A 26,582-nucleotide genomic window follows, 5' to 3' on the forward strand; every position below is an offset into this window, starting at 1 on the left:
TGTGGTTTCTCATTGCCCACCAGCCTTTCAATATTTTCTCTTCCACCTCCTGGTCCTGAAAGCCTTCCAATCTAGCCCAGGTCCTGAAAGCCTGTTTAGGTAGCCCATCGCCCAGAACCTCCCTAACTTGGGTGTACAGAAAGGAGATGGACTGCGGTCCTGTTCCTCTGCGCACTATTTTATCGAAAGCATTCTGTCTGGTTTCCTCTGAACGGTTCAACAAACAACTGGAAAGGAAATGGTGGAACTGCGCATATTGTATGTTTTGAAAGGGGTTTAGCCCATAGGTGTCTATGATTTCTTGGCGTGTTAACCATCTGCTGTCCGTTTTGGTGCATCAGATGTGCCGCTGTCAGCATCCCCTTATCTCTCCACTCTTTGAATAGTTTGTTTCTCCCCTGCACAAAATCAGGATGTTCCCATAAGGGCAGATATTTGGACATTCTCTGACTAAGGCGAAAGAGTTTCCTGATAGCCTTCCAGGCGGCCCAAGTGTGCCTGAAGAGAATAGAATTTTTCAGGTGCATCGGCAGGCCCTTCATCCTCGTATGTAACGGGGTACAAGGAGCAAAAGGCGCTACCAGGGCTTTCTCCAGGTCAAAGTCAGAGTAATGACTGGTCTCCCTTACCCAATCTATTATGTCTAAATAAGCAAGATAGGTTGTATAACCGAATATCCGGCAAATTCATGCCATCTTTGATTTTAAGTGCCATGAGCTTTCTGATTCCTATCCAAGGGCGTCTACCTTTCCACAAGAAGTGGGCCATTTCGCTGTGAAGCTTGGTGATATCCGTATGTTTAATTAATAGAGGCAGCGTTTGCATCGGATATAAAAGTCTTGAAAAACTGATCATTTTGATTAAAGGGAAACCCTGCCACCTTCGTAGTTCCTGCGAGATTTTATGGAACAAAGGAATATAATTTAGTCTATACAATGAATCTGCCGTGTGTCCTAGTCTGATTCCTAAATACTTGATAGTGTGTCTAGCTACTGGTATGCCACATAAGTGCCACCCTCGATCTTCGGAGTTGTTTTCCCGGCCGAAGTACATGAGTGTGCATTTTGCCACGTTCATTTTAAAACCCGAAAAAGTGGCATTTTCTATTTTATCTAATATCATCTGAAGGTCCTCAGTGGGTTTCCCTACGAAAAGTAGGATATCATCCGCAAAAATTATTGCCTGCAGCACTTTATGTCCCACTCGGATACCAGTAAACTGCCCTTGTCTATTAAGGTAACGTACCAGGGGTTCCACCGCTATATTGAACAGGAGGGGGGATAGGGGACACCCCTGTGTGGTGCCTCTATGGAGCTCAAAGGGGGCAGACAGATACCCCGGTGTACCAATTCGAGCTTGAGGTTTGTCATATAATTTCTCGAGATATGTTCGAAAGGGTCCCCGGAAACACATTCTGTCTAGCACCTGCTCCAGCCACTCCCAATGAATTTTATCGAATGCTTTTTCGGCATCTAGAGTGACTAGAGCGGGCACCGGACCCGACCGGGCCACACCGGCCGCTCCATCCATGGCCGCCAACACCCGTCGCACTTTCGCAATCGCTGATCTCCCTTTTACAAATCCCACCTGGTTTGGGCTTATCAGACTGGGTAGTATTTGCGCCAGCCTGTTGGCCATAAGCTTAGACAGTATTTTAACATCTTAATTTATCAGGGAAATCGGACGATACGAAGATGGGTCCCAAGTGGGCCTGTCAGGTTTGGGTAACAGTCTGATCTAAGCCATGGTCATCTGAGTGGTGAAATTCCCACCCTGCAGAGTCTTATTTCCCATTGAGGCTAACACTGATGATATCTGGGAAACCAACATTTTATAGAAGTCACCCCAATAACCGTCGGGTCCTGGCGCTTTATTCCCTGGTAGTGTAGCGATAGTGGCCTGTACCTCCTCCTCCGTTATCGGTCTATTCAGATTGTCTAATTGTTCCGGTAAGAGGGCCGGTAATGTCACCCCATTCAAGAAAATCCGTCCTGTCTCCCAACCTCTCATCAGGCTCGCTGTAGAGTCTAGAGTAGTAATTTCTAAAGACCTGTAATACCTCGGCTGGATCCGACCTGACCGTTCCGGTGTGGTCCTTAATCCTATGTAAACGGTGTACTGGGCGACGCTCTTTTGCTAAATTTGCCACCAGTCTACCCGCCTTGTTGCCAAATTTGTGGAGTTCAAGTTCCCACTGGGCCTTATAGAAGTTCTCCCTTATGTCAGCCCATAGGTCAAAATACCTGCGCGCCTCAAGCCAGATCTGTTTATGTTGGTGTAGTGGGACTGTATAAAATCCCCATACGCTCTTTTAACCTTATAGCTGGATTCCAGATATTTCTCTTTAGTGGCTTTCTTCAAGCCTGACATATAAGATATCAATCGACCCCTCAGGACCGCCTTACCTGCCTCCTAGAAAAGCAGGGTATCTAAGGCATGTTCCTGGTTCAAAGAGCTGTATTTTAGCCACCAAGCTATTACCAGATCCACAAAGGAGTCATCTTTTGCCATGAAAGACGGGAATTTCCACAAAAAATCCGTACCATGTGGGATGGAGTCGGCCATAGTCAGCACCACCGGGAAGTAGTCACCAAGTCACCTATAGAAACATCTTGTACCCTGTGTAGTAGATGGGGGCTCAATAGCCAGTAGTCAATACGTGACCATGAGTCATGTACGTGCGAGTAATGGGTAAAATGTCGTTCGTCAGGATGAAGGACCCTCCAGGAATCTAACATGCCGGGGTCTGAGAGAAAATGACTCACCATTTCTGCGTCCGGTCTATCCGTCTGCCCTGTTCGTGTCGCCCTCTGTCTGTCCTCTAACCTGCTCACCACCGCATTTAGGTCTCCTCCCAGAAGTTTGTCCCCTATGGGGTCTTGCAGTATCCTAGCGCTCAGCTGAGCGTAGAAGGGGCCCTGGGATACATTAGGGGCATAAATGTTATATATAGCCAAATCTCCCCCTGGACAAGATAATGTAAAAGCAGATATTCTTCCTGCATCATCATTAAAGAGGGCTTGAGTCCTCTGTGATAGGTTCTTATGTATCAAAGTAAGGACTCCCGCCTTCCCCTGAACAGCAGAGGACCCATACACCTCACCTACCCACAATTTCGCCATTCTATGAAAATCTGTCTCTTCTAGATGGCTTTCTGGCCCGTTCTGCGGGGAACGTAGGCCCTTACTGATTTGCATTCTAAGTAAAGATCTATTCAGATGAGATAGCTTTGAATGTGGTAACAGAAATCTCTGAGCAGTGTCGATTGGAAGTGTTTATTCCAGAAATTGATGGTGGTCTGAGATCAGACCTCTTGAATGTGATCTTCCCATATATATCTACAGCAAATTGGAATTCATTTTGACTGGATTATCCCTTAGGCCCTATTCACACAACCATGGTGCCACCATGCCGGTATTTCAGACTGCAAACCGCGGGTCTGCAAAACACAGGCACTGGCTGTGTGAACTGCGCATCCCGGTGCTGATTTTAATGGGTCCACGATCCGCAAGTTCTGTTTGTTTGTTTTTTTGCAGCTAGGAGGCATGGACCCAGAAGCATACTGAAGCCCTTCCGTGTGCTTCCGGGTCCGTGCCTCCAGGCCACAAAATCACCTTCAGTGGGTCCACACTGGGATGTGGCGTTCACAGGGCCAGTGCCCATGGTTTGCGGTCCACAACTCGGGCACAGTGGCATCAAAGTCGTGTGAATGGGACCATAAATAAATGTTCTGTTCCCCAGGAACTGTAGCAAAGAATCCAACAAGGCCTGTTCAGATGGAAAAGTCACAATCAGTCAGCTTCAGCGGGAAGAAGCTAGATTACCATTGGACACTGGTGTACCTGAAGGAGGGGACCAAGCGAAGATGGATGTAGACGAACATGACAGAATCTGTAATGGAGAAATATTTTTTGTAGTTGATGTAAGTAATTCCAAATCTTCATGTACTACACACTCTCTAAGGCTCATAGGTTTTATGTTGTGTGGTGTTAAAATCGGCAGTTAGAAAATAATTTTAATATTTTCCTGTCGCATTAAAACAACCCACATCTAAGGCTGGGTTCACATCACGTTTTAGCCATCCATTTAATGAGTACAAAAAATGTATACCGGTACGTTATTGGATGCCTCAGACAGATACCATACAGTGTCAGCCGTCACCCTAGAGTTCCATTGTAAAAAAACAAAACAAAAAAAAAACGTATATGTTAACGGATGCCTCAAACTGATTACATACAATGGCATCCGTCACCATAGTGTTCCATTGTAAAAAAATAAAATAAGTTTTTTTTTATTTTTATCGGACTCTGCAGGATGGAAGTGTGCTATGCTTTTGTATCCCTTTTCTCCCCTCTCCCCCCCAACGTGTGCATTAAATGGATGGCAAAAACATGATGCACGAACACCGACCGTGGGGCTGCCGCAGCGGATCGCGGACCCATTCACTTTAATGGGTCTGCGATCCGGCCGTTCCGCAAAAAGATAGGACATGTTCTATCTTTTTGCGTAATGGAAGTACGGGACAAAACCCCACGGGAGAACTCTGTAGTGCTTCCGTTACGCACCATTCCGTATCTCCAGATTTGCAGACCCATTGAAGTGAATAGGTCCGCATCCGTGATGCGGAATATACACGGAACGGTGCCCGTGTGTTGCGGATCTGCAAATGCGGTCCGCAATACGTGCACGGGACACCTACAGTTGTGTGCAGGAGGCCTAAGTCAGAAAACACCGCTGTGACCAAACCCTAAGATGGTGCTGCACAAAGGCACCATACGGAAGCACAGATGATAAATCAAGTTAAATGTTTGTTTGTTTTTCAGAATTTTGGTGATTTTATTTTTTATTTTCTATGTCACTGTCTATATGTAAAAATAATCCTAAAATCCTGCAATTTTCACACTGCCCACTAGGCTTAAAATATGTCTTTGAGACCTGCCACATGGGCCATATACAAAGGTGATATGTCATTGTCTGTAGCTGACCCTATTGACTTCTATGGGAGAGTTTTCTAGGCATGCTCTGTGACCTGTGCAGAGGTCAGGAGGTAGTAGATAAGCTCTGATATCACCTATTGTGAATGGTGGATCCTGGTGATAATGCAATGGATACTTAATGGTTACTTGTACAGAGCAGGAAGTTCTGAATTATGTTTAGTGGTCAGTGCGAAAACATCACTATTTTAGGTATTTTTTAATATGGATAGTGATATGGAAAATCGCCAAAAACTCTTAGGGCTCATGCACACGACCGTATTTTCTTTCTGTGTCTGTTCCGTTTTAATTGGTCCGCAAAAAAAAAAAAAAAAAAGTTACTCTGTATGCATTCCGTTTCCGTATGTCCACATGTCCGTGATGATGGACATCATCCTTATTTTTTGCGGATCCGTGTTTTCTACACAGCAAAATAGTCGTGTGCATGAGCCCTAAAAAATATGTTAAGATAAAAAAAACATGATTTAAACAATAGTTAATTTTTTTATGACACATTCCCTTCAAAGAGAAATATCCCTGAGAGCAAGACTAGTTTTTCTCCTCCCTAGCAAGGAACCTTGAGATACATGGACAACGTTATCAGTTTTAAAATATTACAAATATGTTCCAGGATGTGGAAAAAGTTAAAATTCGAGAATTAACTTTATCTGATGGAGAAGATAGAACGTACACCCTGAATTATAAAGCACTTCGAAGTCGCAGTGGTTTACAGCATGCTTGGGCTCGAACGATACATACATTTCAGGTAACACAAATTATTTATATATATATAAAAAAAAAGTTTCTGTATGTCTGTTCTTTATGCACCACCAATCAACTGGACCGATCTGCACCAAATTTGGCACATAGGTACATCAGGTGTCCAGGAAGGTTTTAGATCAGGTTCATACCTCCCAACTTTGTAAATGAACAAAGAGGGACACAATTGTTTTCCGCACTAGGCCATGCCTCTAACTCTGCCCAAAACATAACTGTGCACCTAATCCCAACCAGTGCCTCCAGTAACATGCCCAGTTGTGTGCCTCCAGTAACATGCCCAGTTGTGTACCCATAACAGAAACTAAAAAAATAAATAAACGCCACATACTTACCTTGTTCCTAGCAGCAGCAGGACATTGGTGTGCGGAGGGGGCGGGGCCGAGGCTGACTGCCGACCGCCCCCCGCACAGACAAGAGGTGTGTAGAGCCAACAGGGGGGGAGGAATGATAAAGCAGGGAGCCGATGCTGGCTCTCTGCTTCATCATAATACAGGCAATTGTCTCGGCTTCCTACGGAAGCAGAGACAGCTGCTAGAAAGCGGGACAGCCACTGAAATCCGGGACTGTCCAGCTGGATGTGGAGGTCACTGTTAAGGCAGTGGGGTACTGTGGAAGTCACTGTTAAAGGGGCGGGTGCTTTGGCGGTCACTGATAAGGGAGTGGGCCGCTTTGGAGGTCACTGACTGTTAAGGGGGCAGGACACTGTGGGGGTCACTGTTAAGGGGGCGGGTTCGCTGTGGTGGTCACCAATAAAGGTGTGGGGCGGTGTGAGTGGTCACTGTTAATGGGGGTAGGCTGCTGCTTTTTAATGAGGCGGGGCATGGGGGGGAGTGTCAGTGTTAAAGAGGACCTTTCATCAGAATCAAGTATGTAAACTGAATATACATACATGGAGAGCGGCGCCCAGGGATCCCCCTGCACTTACTGTTATCCCCGGGCGCCGCTCCGTTCTCCGGTTATAGGCTCCGGTAAAGTCATAGTTAGGCTCCACCCATTTGAACCTGCCGGCGTCTCTTTCTCCTATGTTGTAGCGCTGGCCAATCGCAGCGCTCAGCTCATAGCATGGCTAAGAGCTGAGTGCTGCGATTGGCCAGCGCTACAGCATAGGAGAAGGAGACCGCGGCAGGCTCAAATGGGTGGAGCCTAACTATGACTTTACCGGAGCCTATAACCGGAGAACGGAGCGGCGCCCGGGGATAACAGTAAGTGCAGGGGGATCCCTGGGCGCCGCTCTCCATGTATGTATATTCAGTTTACATACTTGATTCTGATGAAAGGTCCTCTTTAAGGGGCTGTGGAGTTCACTGTTAAGGGGGCAGGGTGCTGGAGAGGCCACTGTTATGGGGGATACTGTCAATATCTTTTAACGACATACAAACATTGGGTCCTTCTGCATATATATAGAATATATAAAATTAGTTCTTAAATGGGTCATGTGATGCCTGCTATGATGCCACAGAACCAGTAAGTGATATCTTGTTAGACCCAAACGACGATCTTACTCCAAATGAACACTATGGCCCACATTTACTAACGTCAGTGCATTTGGCATGCCAGGTTTAAAGAAATTATCTGTGCCTAGCCCGACAAAGGCATCTGGTTTAGTGCCAAACTAAGACAACCAATAGTTGGTATAGATTTAGGCCTCATGCATGCGACCGTTGTGTGCATCCGTGGCAGTTGTGCCGTTTTCCGTTTTTTTTCGCGGACCCATTGACTTTCAATGGGTCCATGGAAAAATCTGAAAATGCACCGTTTTGCAGCCGCATCCGTGTTTCCTGTCCGTCAAAAAAATATGACCTGTCCTATTTTTTTGACGGACAACGGTTCATGGACCCATTCAAGTCAATGGGCCTGTGAAAGAACACGGATGCACACAAGATTGGCATCCGCGTCCGTGATCCGTGGCCGTAGGTTACTTTCATACAGACGGATCTGAAGATCCGTCTGCATAAAAGCTTCGTGAAAACTCATATCCGACAGTATATTCTAACACAGAGGCGTTCCCATAGTGATGGGGACGCTTCTAGTTAGAATATACTACGAACTGTGTACATGACTGCCCCCTGCTGCCTGGCAGCACCCGATCTCTTACAGGGGGCTGTGATCTGCACAATTAACCCCTCAGGTGCTGCACCTGAAAGGGTTAATTGTGCGGATCACAGCCCCCTGTAAGAGATCAGGGGCTGCCAGGCAGCAGGGGGCAGACCCCCCTCCCTCCCCAGTTTTAATTTCATTAGTGGCCAGTGCGCCCCCCCTCCCTCTATTGTAATATCATTGGTGGCCAGTGTGCGGCCTCCCCTCCCTCCCTTTATTGTATTATCATTGGTGGCCAGTGTGTGGCCCCCCCTCCCTCCCTCTATTGTATTATCATTGGTGGCAGCCGAGATTCTGATCGAAGTCCCAGTTTAATCGCTCTGGGGCTCCGATCGGTAACCATGGCAACCAGGACGCTACTGCAGGCAATATTAGAAGCATCATACTTACCTGCTGCGCTGTCTGTGACCGGCCGGGAGCTCATCCTACTGGTAAGTGACAGATTATTAAGCAATGCGCCGCACGGGGGGGCGTGGTCTGGCTGCCGAGGCGCGCGGATGTAGTGTGGTACAGCTCCGGAGCTAGCACTGTATTTCAGCGACCTACACAGCGACTAAATCCACGGTGGACACCTAAATACTGGAAGGGAGAGTTACTGAACCCTTCCTGAAGATGACGGGTCGAAAGAAAAAGGCGGTGAAGCACCCGAAGTTGACAAAATTTTACTTCACAAGGGAAGCGGGAAGGTCCCAAGATGGCGCCGGAGACCGGAGCGCAGCTACAAGCGAACGCACGGTCGCCACCCACTCAGCTAATGGCTCGGACCCAGACAGAGAGCTGGCTGTAGGGAAGATACCGAGACCTGTACCCGACGAAGGAGAATCCTCCACAGGGCAGGAGGGTGAGTGCGATGCGATCACTTCTATCCAGGCGCAGGGGAGAAAAGCGGCAACAGGAGCAGCAGATTCCCCACATTCCCCACAACGCATCAGATCTCCGGAACGGGAGGTTACCCAAACAGGTACTTTGGGAACAGATGGGGACTTACAAGATACAGGGGAGGCAGAAATTTTAGCTTTGCCAGTTACTAACATGGCCCTGACGGACACTGTTATGAGGGACATGCTGCTGATACAGAGGCGCTCTCTTCTGCATGATATGCGCTCCATAGTGGCCCCTTTGAGATTAGAGGTGGAAGACCTGGGGGCGAGAACGGATCACTTAGAACGCAAATTTGGGGACTTTGCAGGCTCCCATAACGACCTCATCGACGCTCACTATGCGTTAGAAGCTGAAGTGGAGGCCTTGAAAAATAAAATGGCGGATATGGAGGATCGCAGCAGGCGTAACAACATAAAGCTAAGAGGGATACCAGAAAGTGTTGCCTCCAAGGACATTCCCTCATATGTAAGGGCGCTGATAAAATGCGTCTTGCCTCAAAGCAGTGACAAAGACCTAGAAATAGATCGGGCCCACAGAGTCCCGCGTCCCAGGCATTTGGATGAAAACGTTCCTAGAGACGTCCTGGCCAGAGTCCACTTTTACTCTATCAAGGAGCAACTAATGTCCTCTGCTAGGCAAAATGGGGGACTGCCAGCTCCATACCATCATGTTTCGTTATATGCAGATCTATCGGCTGCAACACTTAGGCAAAGAAGGGCCTTGATACCTATTACAGCGGCACTACAAAAAGCCAAGATTCAATACAGATGGGGATTCCCGGTGCGCCTCATGATCCATCAGGACGGGAAATTCTACGTTATAAAGTCTATAGAAGAAGGCAAGGATTTGTTGCAGAGCTGGGACATCCCAATGGACTTAATAACGGAACAACGCCGGGCTCCACCTGACAAAATCCAGAAGGACTGGGATACTGTCCGTTAAACAAGGGTTCACTAGAAGGTGGAATTGATCTCAGTGCTAATGCCGGGGTTGAGTGCCTGTCCAATTTGGTTACTACTTAGGCTTCAGACAGGACTTTTATACCCCGAGTTCTTTTAGGTTTACGGAGAGCCTGTTGGCTCTTACGGGTATACCTATAAGTTATGATTTTAGTTATGTGTTATTATTATGTTTTACTACTGTTATATGATGTTACATCCATGAATAGTACCATACGTAGGCCTGTACAAGCGTCCACCTCCTCCGTGTTCTGGTGGCGGGCGCGCTGGCTGGGAGGCGTCCTGCACCTTTTTTACAGTATATTATGCGATTTCTTTACCTTACGCTTTAAACTGCTTTATTATGGTAATATCTTTTGCAAGCATTAATACAAACGGTTTGAACAGTCCAATGCGCAGATCTCACCTATGGAGGGAGGCTAGGTCTCTTAACTGTGATGTTCTAGGGGCACAAGAAACCCACATACTAGCTAAGGATGCTCATAGATTACAAAATGCACAATTTCCCCACATCTTTCAAGCCCATTGCAACTCCAAAACAAGAGGGGTGATGATAGCTATAAAAAATTCTCTAGCATTTACACTAATAGAGCAAATCAGCGACTCAGCAGGGAGATATGTAATTCTAGTGTGCACTTTAAACAACACTCTTTTCACTCTGGTATCAATTTATGCTCCTAATAAGGGACAAACTCGGTTCCTGAAAAAAGTATTGAAAGTAGTTAGTAAGAAAAAGAAGGGGCAAATTTTATTATTTGGGGATTTCAATCTAACTACAGATCCAGAAATTGATACATCCTCTTCACCAAGTAGAACCAACCAGTCCCTAAGTGATACCTTGTGGAAAGCAGAATTGTTTGACATTTGGCGTATTAAGCACCCATCAGATAGGGATTTTACGTTTCATTCAGGGGTACACAATGTTTATTCCCGCATTGATATGTTCTTGATAGAAAGGGAGACACTGACAAAGGTTATGGATGCAGGAATAGGGCAGATTAAGTGGTCTGACCATGCTGTAATAACAATGAAATTGTCAGAAGAAAACAATTACTCCCCAAGATATCTTTGGAGGAGCAACCCCATCTTATTATCTTGTCCACAGCATGGTCAGCGTATTGAATCTGACCTGAAAGAATTTTTCCGTCTTAATAAACTAGAGGATACTAATCCGGTGGTACTATGGAATGCCCATAAGGCATTTATAAGAGGGACGTTCATCCAACAGGGGGCGGTGCGAAAGAGGAAATTAGAAGAGACCATAACACAGTTGCTCGACAAATTGAAACAATTGGAAGATAGGAATAAGAATAATCCCTCACCCTCCAATATGGAAGCCTTAAAACAGATTAGGCAGGATCTGAGGAATCACATATTAGAAACCTTTGAAAAAGGGCTCCGGAAATCTAAGGCACGCTATTACTCCCAGGGAAATAAAGCAGGGAAACTTCTAGCGGCCAGCCTTAAGGCAAAACGAATAAAAAGTAGAATACCGTATCTCTTACATCCTAGTACACAAACAAAAATGTATTCCCCATTAGATATAGCAGAGGGGTTTCAGACCTATTACCATGATCTTTATAATCTGAAGGACTCAACTCCATCTCCCCCACACCTGATCACCAAGATAAGAGGATACCTTAATACTCTTAATTTACCTACTCTAACCAGGGAGCAACTCTGCACCCTCAATACTCACATAACAACTGAGGAGGTCGAACGAGTGATAACATCTTTGCCTCAAGATAAAGCCCCTGGCCCAGACCGGTTTGCGAGTCATTACTATAAAAAGCTCTCACACATCTTAAGCCCCTTCCTACGGGACTTTTGCCAATCCGCCCTGAACTCTGGTAATTTCCCTGAAGAAAACTTACAAGCCACTATCATCACTTTACCAAAACCGGGTAAACCAGCGGATAAACCCCAAAACTTTAGGCCCATATCTTTATTAAACCAAGATATTAAAATCTATGCTAAACTTCTGGCTCTTAGGTTAGCTGCAATACTCCCTTCCATAATTCACACTGACCAAACCGGTTTCGTCTCAACCCGCCAGTCCTATTACAACACTAGGAGAATGCTGGGCATTTTCCACCAAGTCAAACAGCAGAAGAGTCCTATGTTGGTTCTGGCTTTAGACGCCGAGAAGGCGTTTGACAGAATAAGATGGTCATTCGCATTCTCGGTGCTCTCGAGCATGGGATTTAGTGGCCCAATCATGTCCGCAATAGAGGCCTTATATAGTAACCCCACGGCTAGGGTATATGTAAATGGGGCCTTGTCAGAGTCGTTTAGTTTAACAAACGGCACTAGACAAGGTTGCCCACTGTCCCCTTTGATCTTTATTATAGCCATGGAACCATTAGCTCAAGCTATAAGAATGGACCCCCTCATCCCGGGGGTTATGATTGGAAGCCAGGAGCATGTAATTTCACTTTACGCAGATGACGTTTTATTGACTCTATCATATCCAGAAACGTCCTTAGCAGCGGTTATGAGCCAAATAGAAATATATGGAAACATATCATACTACCATTTAAATTCCTCCAAGACACAGGCATTGCCGATCAATATCCCGGACACCTTAACTAGGTCCTTTTAAAGAGAAATGGGACTTTGACTGGTGTACAGACAGTATTAAATATTTGGGAACTAGTATGACTCCCTCGTTGTCCAAACTGTATAGTCTTAACTATGATTCCCTACTAACAGAAGTAGGTAAAGACCTAGACAATTTCCATAAGCATGAAACATCATGGTTAGGTAGGATTGCTGCTTTTAAAATGTTTATCCTCCCCCGTTTTCTATACCTATTCCGTACGGTCCCCATTCCGCTACCAAAAAGGTTTTTTAGCAAAGTGCAACTCATAATATCCAAATATATATGGAAAAACAAGAAACCAAGGGTGGCTAAAAATATTATTCAGAGATCCAGAGATAGGGGTGGCCTCGCGGTTCCAGACATGAAAGCGTATTACCTGGCCACTTTGGTATCCATGCTTAGAAGCTGGAAACGAGAACTATTGGAAATCCCTTGGGTGCAAATAGAACAAGCACAGGCGGCTCCGTTTAGTTTGCCAGACTTATTCCATTTACCTTTTTGGAGCATTCAGATCCCTAAGAATATGAACCCGATAATTGTTGCATCTGTTTCAGCTTGGCAACAATTTCATAGTATAGATAATGAGGGACACCCGCCTACAGTGATATCACTGCCATTTTCTTTCATAAAAGCCTTACTTCCACACGTGGATCTCTCAGGGTGGGTTTTGAGGACTGAGGGTACAATTGAACTATTGTATGAGAATGGAACGCTGAAAACCTTCCAAGCATTGCAGGAACAGTTATTGGTTCCCAAGTCTGATTTTTTTTAAATACTTACAAATTAGACATTTGCTACAATCACTTCGTCCTGCCAATCTGAATTACAATCGAATAGGCATGACATTTATCTCGGGTAATTTTAAAGGGATTAAGACACTATATGAGGCATTACTTCAGCCAATCCAATTTAAAAAATCTCACCCCATGCGTAAATGGGAAAGGTCTTTGAATATCAGCATAACTGAGAAAGATTGGCAGAGATCAATCAGAGTGATCCATTCTCATTTGCAGTGCTCCTCTCACGTAGAATCAGCTTTAAAAACAATCTTGCATTGGTATTATACTCCAGAAAAATTGCAACATATGTATGAGGGGGTGTCCGACGAGTGTTGGAGGGGATGTGGAGGAAGAGGGACGCTTCTTCACATTCTCTGGCAATGCCCATTGATTTCAGAGTACTGGGAGGCATGTGGAAAGATGTTGGGCCTACTGTTCCCACAGAGGTTGGTATGGTCACCGCAACTTGTTCTACTACTGATTGGAGTGGCGGATCTCCATGCGGAAAACAGGAAATTGGTTTGTGTCTTCTGTGTCCAGGCTAAATTGATGCTATTGCAGAGATGGAAATCTCGGGATATTCCACATCTGAGAGACCTAGTGTCAGCAATTAATACTACCTTTGCCTATGAAAGAATTATAGCCTTAGGGAATGGCACTTTTCAAAAATTCTTGAAAGTGTGGCAAGTATGGATGTCATCTCCACATTGCAAAAAGTGATGGGAAGGAAAGAGGGAAAACATTCCCTGAAACTTACCTTGAAATTTAATTAGCAGATACAGATTCATGTGAGCGTTGGACAACCAATAAACAATAAAGAATACATTTTCAGATTATAAAGTAGGTCGAGTGTAATGGGGAGGTGGTGGATACTCTTTTCGCATGCTTCTACAGCGGGGGCCTATGGTTCGGAAAACATAAAGGTTTCGGCTTACGGGCTGAATAGGCTTTAACATGGATGTCATCTATGGAATTTTGTTTACTTTGACAATGGTTAAGTCACTGTACTATATTTGTTATAAACAACTCAACTGACAATGCAAGAATTGTAATGCATCTTTATTGTATTGTGTATTACATTGAAATGCCAATAAAAACGATTGAAACAAAAAAAAAAAAAGCAATGCGCCGCACAGACCTGTCACTTACCAGTAGGAGGAGCTCCCGGCCGGTCACAGACAGCGCAGCAGGTAAGTATGATGCTTCTAATATTGTAATATTAGTAACCATGGCAACCAGGCCTGCAGTAGCGTCCTGGTTGCCATGGTTACCGATCGGAGCCCCAGAGCGATTAAACTGGGACTCCGATCGGAATCTCCGCTGCCACCAATGATCGGGAGGGGGGGGGGGAGGCCGCACACTGGCCACCAATGATAAAACAATAGAGGAAGGGAGGGAGGGGGGGCCGCACACTGGCCACCAATGATATTCAATCTGGGGAGGGAGGGGGGTCTGCCCCCCTGCTGCCTGGCAACCCCTGATCTCTTAATGGGGACTATGATATGCACAATTAACCCCTCAGGTGCAGCACCTGAGGGGTTGTGTGGATCACAGCCCCCTGTAAGAGATCAGGGGCTGCCAGGCAGCAGGGGGCAGTCATGTACACAGTTCGTAGTATATTCTAACTAGAAGCGTCCCCATCACTATGGGAACGCCTCTGTTTTAGAATATACTGTCGGATATGAGTTTCACGATCTAACTCATATCCGACAGTATATTCTAACAAAGAGGCGTTCCCATGGTGAACAAGTTAAAATATACCATCGGATTGGAGAAAACTCCGATCCGATGGTATAATAGGGACTCCTGACTTTACATTGAAAGTCAATGGGGGACGGATCCGTTTGAAATTGCACCATATATCACATATGTGGTGGTCATGCCCTATTATTCTCCCTTTTTGGAGGAAGATTTTTGACCTTATCTCGACAGTGGCGGGCTTCCAGATCCCCCTCGACCCTCCATTAGCTGTGTTATCCATCGGAATAGGAGATTTACCTCACTCCCATAGACCGGTTATGATGGGCATTCTCTCAGCTGCAAGGAAGCTTATTGCAACCTCATGGAAGCTGCCCATTACTCCTCAGGTGCCTGATGTGATCTCACTAGTTAACCAGTATATGCAACATGAATATATATATGCAGATTCTTACTCTGAACGCTTAAGGGCTCACAAAAGATGGGAATTGTGGAGCTCATGCCCGTTTGCAGTTAAGATTCACTCTGTAGCTCTGTAGGGACTAATACTGTGGTATACATACATGGCGGGAGAGAGCGGTGGATGGAGGACGGTGGATGGATTACGGTATAGGGTAAGCATATATAGCGGTACACTAAAGTATAGAATAAAATATATCTTAGAAATGGATCACAAGTTCTGGATTCAATCTATTAGTCTTGTTCTTGAATTGACTATGTTACAATTTGTTGTATATGTCATCAATATGCTTAACATATATTAAGTGATAGTTGCTGGATTATACAAGTGACATTTATTAGCTAGTATTCTTTTGTTGGCTTAAATATGTAACATCACAATATAAATGTCAAAGTTGTACTTGCAAATCTTAACATTGTTCTGGCTTATGCAAATTACATATTTACTGTCTGATTTTCTTATGTTGAAAAATCAATAAAAATTGAAAGTTTAAAAAAAAGAAATTGCACCATATTGTGTCAACGTCAAACGGATCTGTCCCCGGCCAGGCGGACACCAAAACAACTTTTTTTTTTTCATGTCCGTGGATCCTCCAAAAATCAAGGAAGACCCACGGATGAAAAAACGGTCACGGATCACGGACCAACGGAACACCGTTTTGCGGACCGTGAAAAAATACGGTCGTGTGCATAAGGCCTTAGAGAAAAGTGTCAATCCCTGCACCACATGTATCGTCCAGCCTGATCACCTGTGATAAATCTGGTGCAGGGCTAGACAACCGGTCTAAACGTACACCATCTATTAGCAGATTCTTCTCTGCAGATCCTCTCAAGCTCTGTCAGGGTGGATTGGGACCATCTAGGATTAGTAAATCTTGCCCTATTGTGCAGGACCCTTGAAGCTATATCTATCAATAAGTTACCTGGCTTTGGTAACAGCCTGACAAAGCCTTGAAGTGGTTTACTGACGAGTGTTTTCATTTTCTATGAGCTTTTATGGAGGACACAACATACTGCTTCCTAATTTAAAACTTTTTTCCCCAAAGGTAGTACACCGTTCACTTATCCACTTTAAAAACTTTTAGGATATGCTTTTCATTGTGTGTTGAGGTTGAGCACCCATATGGCAGCCATGGAGTCCCCTTTGTGAGAAAAGCGCATTGTCATTCTGTAAATTCAGGTTTTTAATCTACAATTTATAAAATGTTATCTGCTGTTTTTTATTCACTTTTTATTTTTTTTATTTGAATGTGGGGCAGAGTAGGGGGAGACTTGAACTACTTTGAAGACCTACCCTTACAGTAATTTGCCACCGTACAAAATAGGCTGGATTGTCTGGCAGCATGACTGTAGGTATAGCAGTTGATCTTCTGCTGTGTGAGTTCAACTCCCTGCATCATTTGACATGCTGTGGAAAGAAAACCTGCAGCTCAAGTCAGCTTACGGTTGAGGTATTGTCCGCAGTGTGTGGCTGAGACTTCTAAAAATCTCATCCACTTCACTGATGCTATACTGCAGATTTGCATGGGAACATACCCTAACATTGTATTACCTAAATAAGGAATTACAAGCTTTTTACAGAGGGAACCTGCCAGCTAATAAAGTCCTGTGATTACAGTAGCCACAGCACAAATACAGGCAGATTGTGTGTTTAGTTTGCAAGCATTAAAGGGGCTTTCTGAGATTTTCTTACTGATGACCTATCTTCAAGATAGGTCAAAAGTATCTGATCGGTGGGGGTCTAACACCTGGGACCCCCACCAATCACCTGTTTGAGAAGGCAGTGGCGCTCCTTTGAACGCCTTCTCCCTGCTTTACCTAGGCCAAGTAACGACACATTCATGTGTCACATGGCCTAGGAGCAGTTCAGTTCAGTAAAAAAAAAAGTCCTGGAAAACCCTTTTTAAACACTGATTTTTGCCATTGGTTGGGTGTGATGCATATCTTCAGATTTGCAGGATACGTCCAGATCTGCACTGGAAAAATCAGCTACATGTGAAAGGGGTTTTGAAAACTCTATTCACATGCATTGCACTATACTTTGTTGCAAAATTTTGTGCAGAATCCTTACTGAAAATCCTCAAGCATTTCTCCATGTCGGAATGTAGCCTGGGGTGTACTAACAGGACAAGGGAGAATTGGCAGGATGCAATGTGAGCACGCAGGCTTGAGCTCCAATATATCTGTGACATGACAATAGGGCTGCAACTATCAATTATTTTAATAATCAACTATTCTATAGATTAATTCAACGATTAATCGAGTAATAAGAAAAAACTAATTAAAATAATGTTTTCCTTTATAAAAACTCATCAGACCCCCCTGCCATCAGCTTCCCCATCAGTCCTTTGTGCCATCACCCTCCCATTGCAATCACCCCTATGTGACATCACCCCCCCCTTGCCATCAGTCCTCTGTGACATCACCCCCCCATGCCATCAGTCCTCTGTGACATCACCCCCCCATGCCATCAGTCCTCTGTGACATCACCCCCCCATGCCATCAGTCCTCTGTGACATCACCCCCCCATGCCATCAGTCCTCTGTGACATAACCCCCCTGCCATCAGTCCTCAGTGGCATCAGCTTCCCCATCAGTCCTTTGTGCCATCACCCTCCCATTGCAATCACCCCTATGTGACATCCCCCCCCCCCTTGCTATCAGTCCTCTGTGACATCACCCCCCTTGCCATCAGTCCTCTGTGACATCACCGCCCCATGCCATCAGTGCTCTGTGACATCACCCCCCCATGCCATCAGTGCTCTGTGACATCACCCCCCCATGCCATCAGTGCTCTGTGACATCACCCCCCATGCCATCAGTCCTCTGTGACATCACCCCCCCTGCCATCAGTCCTCAGTGCCATCAGCTTCCCCATCAGTCCTTTGTGCCATCACCCTCCCATTGCAATCACCCCTATGTGACATCACCCCCCTTGCCATCAGTCCTCTGTGACAACACCCCCCCATGCCATCAGTGCTCTGTGACATCACCCCCCCATGCCATCAGTGCTCTGTGACATCACCCCCCATGCCATCAGTCCTGTGACATCACCCCCCATGCCACCAGTCCTCTGTGACAATACCCCCCCCATGCCACCAGTCCTGTGACATCACCCCCCCATGCCACCAGTCCTCTGTGACATCACCCCCCACCGCCACCAGTCCTCTGTGACATCACCCCCCACCGCCACCAGTCCTCTGTGAGATCACTCCCCACCGCCACCAGTCCTCTGTGCCATCACCCCCCATTGCCAGCAGTCCTCTGTGCCATCACCCCCCACCCCCAATGCCAGCAGTCCTCTGTGACATCACCCCCCACCCCCAGCAGTCCTCTGTGCCATCACCCCCCCCCCCATTGCCAGCAGTCCTCTGTGCCATCACCCCCCCCCCCCCCATTGCCAGCAGTCCTCTGTGCCATCACCCCCCCCCCCATTGCCAGCAGTCCTCTGTGCCATCACCCCCCCCCATTGCCAGCAGTCCTCTGTGCCATCACCCCCCCCCCATTGCCAGCAGTCCTCGGTGCCATCACCCCCCCATTGCCAGCAGTCCTCTGTGCCATTGCCAGCAGTCCTCTGTGCCATCACCCCCTCGTTGCAGCCCTACATGATAAACAGTTATGAAGATTAGGTTTTCCATAGATGACATTGGAAAAGGGGTAAAATGCATAGAATGGACATGTATCTGGAGTGTATTTGGGAGTTTTTCCAGCACCAAAAAGAGTTCAGTTTTCAGCTGATGATTCGGTTACCAAACTGGCACTGGTTTTTCTCCTGATTTTGCAATGTTAACCTAGTCATAGGCAATTTTCATGCGTTCAGTATTTTTAAAGGGTTTCTATCACTTTGTATGACATAATTAGCTGTCAGACACTAGCGATCCGCTAGTGTCTGCTCTGGCCAACCATCCTACTATAATCGCTTGTGGGGCAGCGGTTTTGCTAAAAAACGAACTTTAATAAATATGCTAATGAGCCTCTAGGTGCTATGTGGGCGTCATTAGCACCTACAGGCTCCGTCTACCTTCATACACAGCCACCGCCCAGCGCGTCCCTCCAGCCCGCCCATCTCCTCCTGAATGCGATCCTCCGTGTGACGCAGCGGACGAATTCTCGCGCATGCGCCGTGCGCGGCTGTATTCGGCGCATGCGCATTGAATGTCTGCTCCCAGCTCAGACGTCTCAAATGCGCCGAATACTGCCGCGCACGGCGCATGCGCGAGAATTCGTCCGCTAGCTCAGACATCTCAAATGGGCCGAATACAGCCGCGCACGGCGCATGCGCGAGAATTCGTCCGCTGCGCCACACGGAGGATCACATTCAGGAGGAGATGGGCGGGCTGGAGGGACGCGCTGGGCGGCGACTGTTTATGAAGGTAGACGGAGCCTCTAGGTGCTAATGACGCCCACATAGCACCTAGAGGCTCATTAGCATATTTATTAAAGTTCGTTTTTTAGCAAAACCGCTGCCCCACAAGCGATTATAGTAGGATGGTTGGCCAGAGCAGACACTAGCAGATCGTTAGTGTCTGACAGCTAATTATGTCATACAAAGTGATAGAAACCCTTTAAGCCAAAACCTACAGGAAAAAAGTGTAATGAAAGATTTGTACATCTAACATATTGTGGACCCACTTCTGGGTCTGGCTTCTAATTATGGTGAAAAATCCTAACTGTATGAAAGTGGTCCGAGGGTTGGGTATCTTTTTAGAAGTATACTCCACTGGATAGCAGCTGTTGTGTTCAGCCTACAATTATTGGTATGTTTTAATTCCTTTTTCCTTGTATTCTTGGATGCAGGGTTCAGAAGAGGATACTGTTGTATATGTTCTTGGCACTGCTGGCAGGCAGAATTGGAAACACGTATATACTGCAGTAACAAGAGGCTGCAAGCGTGTTTATATAATTGCCAGGCAAGACCAGCTCGACAGGGCAATCTCCAATAAAGCCCGTGATAGAAAGACCCGATTAACGCAGCGTCTGAAAGATAACCTGCCACAGCCAACAGCCATGCCTTCTGCAGATCCACAGAGCAGTCAGGCAGCAAAAGAGCAGGGACCTGATGTCACATGGACTTCACATTCAGTACCCTACACACAGCTTAAATCGCCACCTCGCTTTTCTCGCCCACCTGCGCCTACAACCCCAGCAGCAGGTTCATCTACCACAGGTATTGGTGACGGGCAAGAACGTCAGCACAACATAGTGTCTACACCAACTGACAACTTGCAAGGCTGTGTTCTGGAGGTGTCCCCTTCACAGAAGAGGACAGGAGTTCCTGGGGATGATTTTGAAACTCCTAAAAAGACTAAAGTGGAGAACAACAACAAGGTAAGTGCTCATGTCTTTATTGCTCTGTATGCATAGGTATTGATTGCATCATGGGAGTGAACCTGAAGCATGGATTACTAGAGAGACATTTGCTCCTCAAGTTCACCTCGACAAGTTTGTAGAATAAAACATGTGCCAGAATTGTAGGGCACACATCAATGCTCATTTCTGGGAAATGACACCTACAGTTTATACGATGATACTTCCTCTGAGAGCAATAGAAATGTTTGGGGTGTGTTGGGGGGAGAAAGGTAGTAAGTGCTTGACGCATGAGTTTTTAGCAGTATCTGCTCAAATTTACACTATAAAATGACTATGATTTCCCAATATATGAAAATAAATTAATCTGTTAAATGACAAAATGTTTTTTCATCTACAGGACACGACACAAGAATCTCCTGATAGTCAAAAACTCCAGCTCCTGAGTCTCCAGAGTCCCTGTCACAAGAAGCTGTTCAGCCCCTAAATCTGAAAAACATGGAAGCTCGGACCAGTAACTAGCACTGAGTAGAGCAGCGACAGCAGGCAGCATCTGGTTTAAGGCAGGAAACGCACATGCATTTTTTTTTTTAGGCCAAGTCGTTCCTTTATATTTCCATTTCTATTAAATCCACTCCGGTGTTTGGCTTGAAAAACTGTATGTGGGATTCCCCATCCTGTCAGGACTATAGTAGAGTTTCCTCTATTACTTTTTTGCACTTCTGTTTATGCAACTATTCTTGATGTTTGTTTTAACAGATTTTTTTTTTTTTATAGAAAATAAGAAATCTGGTCTTAAATGGAATCTGTATCCAGTTTTATGGTGTCCTGAGTAAGGGTAACATTTTCTAGTGACAGTTCTCCATGTTCCCCAGTGTTGGGTCACTTTCTTAAATTGATGAAGCCCAAATCTTATATTAAACAGCTCCAGCGCATGCCACTGAGTCCCCATATTCATTGGCTCATGGCTGTCCCCGCCCACCTGCTGCTGATTCATATGGAAAAAACTGTCAACCAGAGGCAGGTGGGCGGGGACACATGTGAGTTCATGAATATCAGGACTCATTGGCATGTGCTGCAGCTGTTAGGATTTAAAAGTGAGGGCAGCAGAAAACTGGTGACAGAGTCCCTTAAATTCTGCTGGCACAAGCACCATTTGATATACTATGTTCACAATGCAGATGGTGGAGATTTCTCAAACTGGTGTGAAGGAAAAGTGGCTTAGTTGCCCACAGGAACCAATCAGATTTCACCTTTCGTTTTCCAGAGAAGCTCTGTAAAATGAAAAGTGGAATCTGATTGGTTGCTCTGGCCAGCTAAGCCACTTTTCCTTCACACCAGTTTTGATACTTTCAACTGATTGGGGTTGATTTATCACCATTGACCTGGTGCTAGATGCAATGAAGGAATTCGTGTTAATGAAGCGATTGATTTTGTACTTTTGTAAATTTTGTAGCCTTAATAACTGCAAGATATGTAAGCATAGACTGGAAATATTCTTGTAATATGCAATGTCTAGAATTTTACTACATCAAAGCAAAATGCTTTTGTGCAATGGCGTCGAGTGCATCCATTTCATGTGCGCCATTGCTTATGTACACTTTTTGTAGCAGAGGACATGCATAGGCATCTTCTGGCAAATGGGACTTTTAAACTCACTGGCATCATGCTTTGCAGCCTAGAAAATGAAATTGCTAATATTGTGATTTCTGCCCAAGTTGACTGTTTTAGACTGACAGCAGCACACATGTAAACTCATACAGTATTTGCCAGTTCTGCCCATGTGAGATACCTTTAACCACTGAAAATGATAAAGTGGTTCTCCCAGGAGTTACATATTGATGACCTATCCTCCTCATATGAGATCGGCAGGGATCTGACTCCTGGCATCTCAGCTGATCATCTGTTTGAGGAAGCTCCGGTGAGTGCTGTGGCCTCCTTGCAGCTTACCAAGCACAAGGTAATTCATTTGATAGCGGTTGTGCCTGGTATCACAGCTCAGCCCCATTCACTTCCTGGGACTCGGACCCCTGCCGATCTTGAGGATAGGCCATCAATATGGAAATCCCGGAAAAACCCTTTTAATATGTTACTGCCCCACAACTTATCCAAAGGTCAAGTGATGAATGTGTGATCCCTGGAGGGTCCTATTCTACAACCCCCACCAATTATGAGAATGGAGTTTCCAAGTGATTTCTTTGAATGGTGTGGTTCACTATTTTGGGCAGCTGGACATAGCTAGCTGATTGTTGTACTCCAATAGAAGTGAATGGTAGAGATGGTCACACGTGCACTATTGCTCGATTCACACAGGGAAACTGGTGATTACCTTTTTCGTGGGGATCCCAGTGGTCATACTGTTATCACTTATCCTGTGGGGTTGGCCTATAAAGAACCTTTAAAGAGGACCTTTCATTCTGACATTACAATATTAATATCTGCCACTGTAGGTCATGTTTACTAGATGCCATATCACAATTTTTTTTACTGATACACTGCTCCGTTGGGGGCGCTGTGCCCCCATTTCTGTTTTGCCATCTTGTATGCTAATAAATAGCATCAGTACAGGGAGGAGAAGACGGCAGGGTTTCTCAAGGAGCGTCTCCTTCTCCCTGGCTGTGAGCTGTCCAATGCCAGCGGAGAGTGTCACAGCCAGGGAGAAAAAAAACAAACGGCTCACCATCTTCCTGGCTGTGACGTGGTCTGCTCTGCTAGGACAGCTTAGCCAGGGAGAAGGAGAAGCCCCCTGAGAAACGCGGCTGTCTCATCCTCCTCCTACTCCCTGTACCGATGCTATTGATTAGCATACAGGACGGCAGAACGGGGGGCACATCTCACCAACGGAGCAGCGAATCATTAAACAAATTAGCGATATGACCTCTAGTAAACATTCCTACAGAGCCAGATATTAATATTGTAATGTCAAAACTCTTAAACGGTCCTCTAAGTGTGCAGCTATTCAGATGAGAAGGTACTGAGCAGAGAACTTCTCCTTACGGATCTTGTTTGCACTTGGCAGTAATGTAGCATGGATTTGCTTTTATATCATTGTTTATTCAGGTTTTTACAGTATGATTGTTTCATACAAAGTTTCAACAGGTTGAGTTCCCAAAACCATACATAAGACAATAAATTTCATGCTATTAAAGTATTAAATTTGTACAAAAATACTTTACAGTTTAATACTTGTTTGTTACAAATAAAAATACATATTTAATTGACTTGTGATAAATGATTTTCTTTTCTCTCTTTATAAGTTCACTTCATATTTTGACTGGCAGTGTTTAAAACCCATATGTTTGCACAGGTTAGAGAAAGATCTCCATTTAACCATACCAAAAAGACTAGTGTGAAGATTCAAACACACAATATGGAGGCTTTCTGGATCCTCTCCTGCTCAGCAGATGCCATTGCTAAGTATCGCAAACCAAGCTGCTGGTGAGCATCCAATCAAAATAGGAACCGCGTTATTGCTTCCAGGGATAGACAACTGGCACAGCTCTTTACCACGGGTACACTTCTAAAACAACGGTGAGAATGGTGGAGGAAGCGGCTCGATGTTAAACCTTATTTATACTATACAAACACCAGAGCTTGGGCTACATGCCTTCACTGTGGATGCCTTGGACACCATTTGAAAAGACCAAGGACTGAAAATGTAAAACAAATGACTTCAGGCGCTAAGATATTATAAAAAATCTTCAACCGACGCTATGTTAGAATTTTTAATTTTCATTTAACTCGCAGCCCAAAAACAGATACAAACTAATGGAGACCTTACTGCAAGAATCGGGTAGAGGGTTGAAACCACACACCGTACAAGGGAGCACGTGTACCAGAGCTCTGCGGAAAGAATCAGACATATCACTGTCAGGGCAAATGGAGGGAGAAATTGTCTAAATCTTGGTTTAAAAAAGTTTCGCTTAAAGTTTTAGCAGCTCTAAGTTATATCCACAGGCTCATTCATTGCGAGGGTCTTCTTAAAATGATGATCAGTCCCCTCTAGTCCATGGACATTGCACATCACAAAAGCCCCATATCTGTTCAAGGTTAAGCTTGGAATGGCACTAATATTTAGAGGAGTCTCAACATAGTAGTACGTGTACAAATATTTGTTACTCTCGAGTAACTTTTTCATTGACCTAGTGTTTCACATCACCTGTGCTTAACAGTAAAGCCCCAGAGTGACATCTGTGTCTTAAACGTAACAGATCAGTCATACGACAGGGATTTAGCACCAGTTTGTGTTTTTTTTGCTACCAAGTCATTGGACTTGAATGATTTTTGCTATAATGTACTTGTCGAGTCTCTTATATCCATAGCTGCTAGACGTCCACTTGTTTGTTGAGGAAAGGGATCAGTGTGATCAGTCCATTCTTCTGCAGGGAGGCTTGTGCCATCTGAAGTCTCCTTCTGAGAAGCAATGGGATTTCTGCTAATTACCAAATCTAGTTTGTTACCAGATTCAGCTATTAAGGGAACAACCAAACAGCAGTCAAAGTCTCTGGTGCGGACGTGATTTACCTGCGATGAAAGAAAAAGTGTAAATATTCACATTATTTATTTTTAGTGTTTTTATGCACTTATACGTTAGCATCCAACTGTCCCCAATGGGGCTTACAATCTAAGGTCCCTATCAGTACGTCTTTGGAGTGTGGGAGGAAACCGGAGTACCAAGAGGAAACCCACACAAACTCAGGGAGATAATACAAACTCCATGTACATGTTGTCCTTTTTCGGATTTGAACCTAGGACCCCAGAGCTGAATGCACCAAGTGCTAAACATAGAGCCACCGTGCTGCACATCACTATACTTGCTATACAATTATTGACCACATCAGATAATGAAAAGTGCTATACCTTTATAAATAGATCTGATACCTTTTATATACCTCATTTCTGGACTGCTTTGGTAGTAGAGAACAACCATTTATTCTGTTTTTTTGAGAGGAAGAGGGTTTTCTCTCTAACAACACTTTTTTCATATCCACAAGATATGGGATGAGTGTCTGATAGCTGAGGGTCTGACCACTGAGACCTCCACGCGATCGTAAAAACAAAGATCCCAGAGTCCGCAATTTAACAGTGGTGCGCACACACTTTCTCTGGCAGCCTCATAGAAGTGAGGTATGAGTTTCGTTCTCATAGGGGACTCTGGGATCCTCCATTTGTGTGATCACTGAGGGTCTCAGCGGTGAGACACTCCTTTATCTTGTGGTAAAACACCTTTGGTGTGTGTTCTGGCACCCACATTTTAAAGAAAAGCCTACCCTAATTCCATTGTGATCAGCGCCAAATCCCTTTCTTCAGCGTCCTCCCTCCGTTACTGATCTCATTGCTCAGGTCCATTTGTTTACACCCCAGCTGTTGCCTGCACTCCTTTCCTACCAAGCCCATTATGCTTTGTGCCCTGTCCCTGGTTCTAGCTTCTCCTAGCCATGTAATGTACTGGATCTGGAACATTATAGGGAGTGGCGAAAACCTAATTCATGGAGTGACATGACAAGTGTGGACATGTAGGAATCAGCGGTACCTTGGAAGGGGTAAGTATTCTAAAAAGATTTTTGTTTCCAAAAGTACCAGCCAACACATATTTTTTGTAACAAATGTCCAGGAGAGGAGTTTAAAGTGGTTTTCTGAGAGTGTCTAGGTCACTGGGGGTATAAAAACCTGTGGCCCCCGCCAATTAGCTGTTTCAGAAGGCACCAGCGCTCACCGTAAAGCAGCGGCCTTCTGTCAGTTTAGCCTAGGCCATGCTATGTCACATTCATTAGTTCCATGGCCTAGGTGTAGCACAGCCCCACTGAAGTGATTGAGGGGAGTCAGTGCAGAATATCTACATTCCTTTTCATTATGAAATAATAGCCCAGCTAGCTCCTCTGTGATGAATGCTTGCCTGCCCCTGTCCTGTCATCTCTACCCGGTTTCCTTCACGTGTGCAGGAAAGCTTTAATGAGCAAATACAGTCTTTCAAGCTTTTGATGATGTGTTAAAGGGTTATTCTGGTTAGATGAGGTTCTCCCCTATCCACAGGATAGGGGGCCTGA

General features: G+C 45.2%; 2 protein-coding genes across 14 annotated transcripts in view; one reads left to right on the forward strand and one right to left on the reverse strand.

Moving 5' to 3' along the window:
- HELB (DNA helicase B) overlaps window positions 1–21,561 on the forward strand; it is a 63,266-nt gene extending 41,705 nt beyond the window's left edge. For both annotated transcript variants that reach the window (XM_040409524.1, XM_040409532.1), the window contains 4 exons: window positions 3,742–3,922; window positions 5,605–5,739; window positions 20,026–20,556; window positions 20,936–21,561. In XM_040409524.1, the coding sequence (XP_040265458.1) occupies window positions 3,742–3,922; window positions 5,605–5,739; window positions 20,026–20,556; window positions 20,936–21,022 (934 nt within the window). In that variant the 3' untranslated portion in view covers window positions 21,023–21,561. The remainder of the gene's footprint in view (window positions 1–3,741; window positions 3,923–5,604; window positions 5,740–20,025; window positions 20,557–20,935) is intronic.
- Window positions 21,562–21,567: 6 nt separating this feature from the next.
- GRIP1 (glutamate receptor interacting protein 1) overlaps window positions 21,568–26,582 on the reverse strand; it is a 534,361-nt gene continuing 529,346 nt past the window's right edge. For all 12 annotated transcript variants that reach the window (XM_040409512.1, XM_040409451.1, XM_040409503.1 and 9 more), the window contains one exon: window positions 21,568–25,059. In XM_040409512.1, the coding sequence (XP_040265446.1) occupies window positions 24,823–25,059 (237 nt within the window). In that variant the 3' untranslated portion in view covers window positions 21,568–24,822. The remainder of the gene's footprint in view (window positions 25,060–26,582) is intronic.

The sequence above is a fragment of the Bufo bufo genome, chromosome 1, assembly GCF_905171765.1.
Source record: "Bufo bufo chromosome 1, aBufBuf1.1, whole genome shotgun sequence".
Lineage (NCBI taxonomy): Eukaryota > Metazoa > Chordata > Amphibia > Anura > Bufonidae > Bufo > Bufo bufo.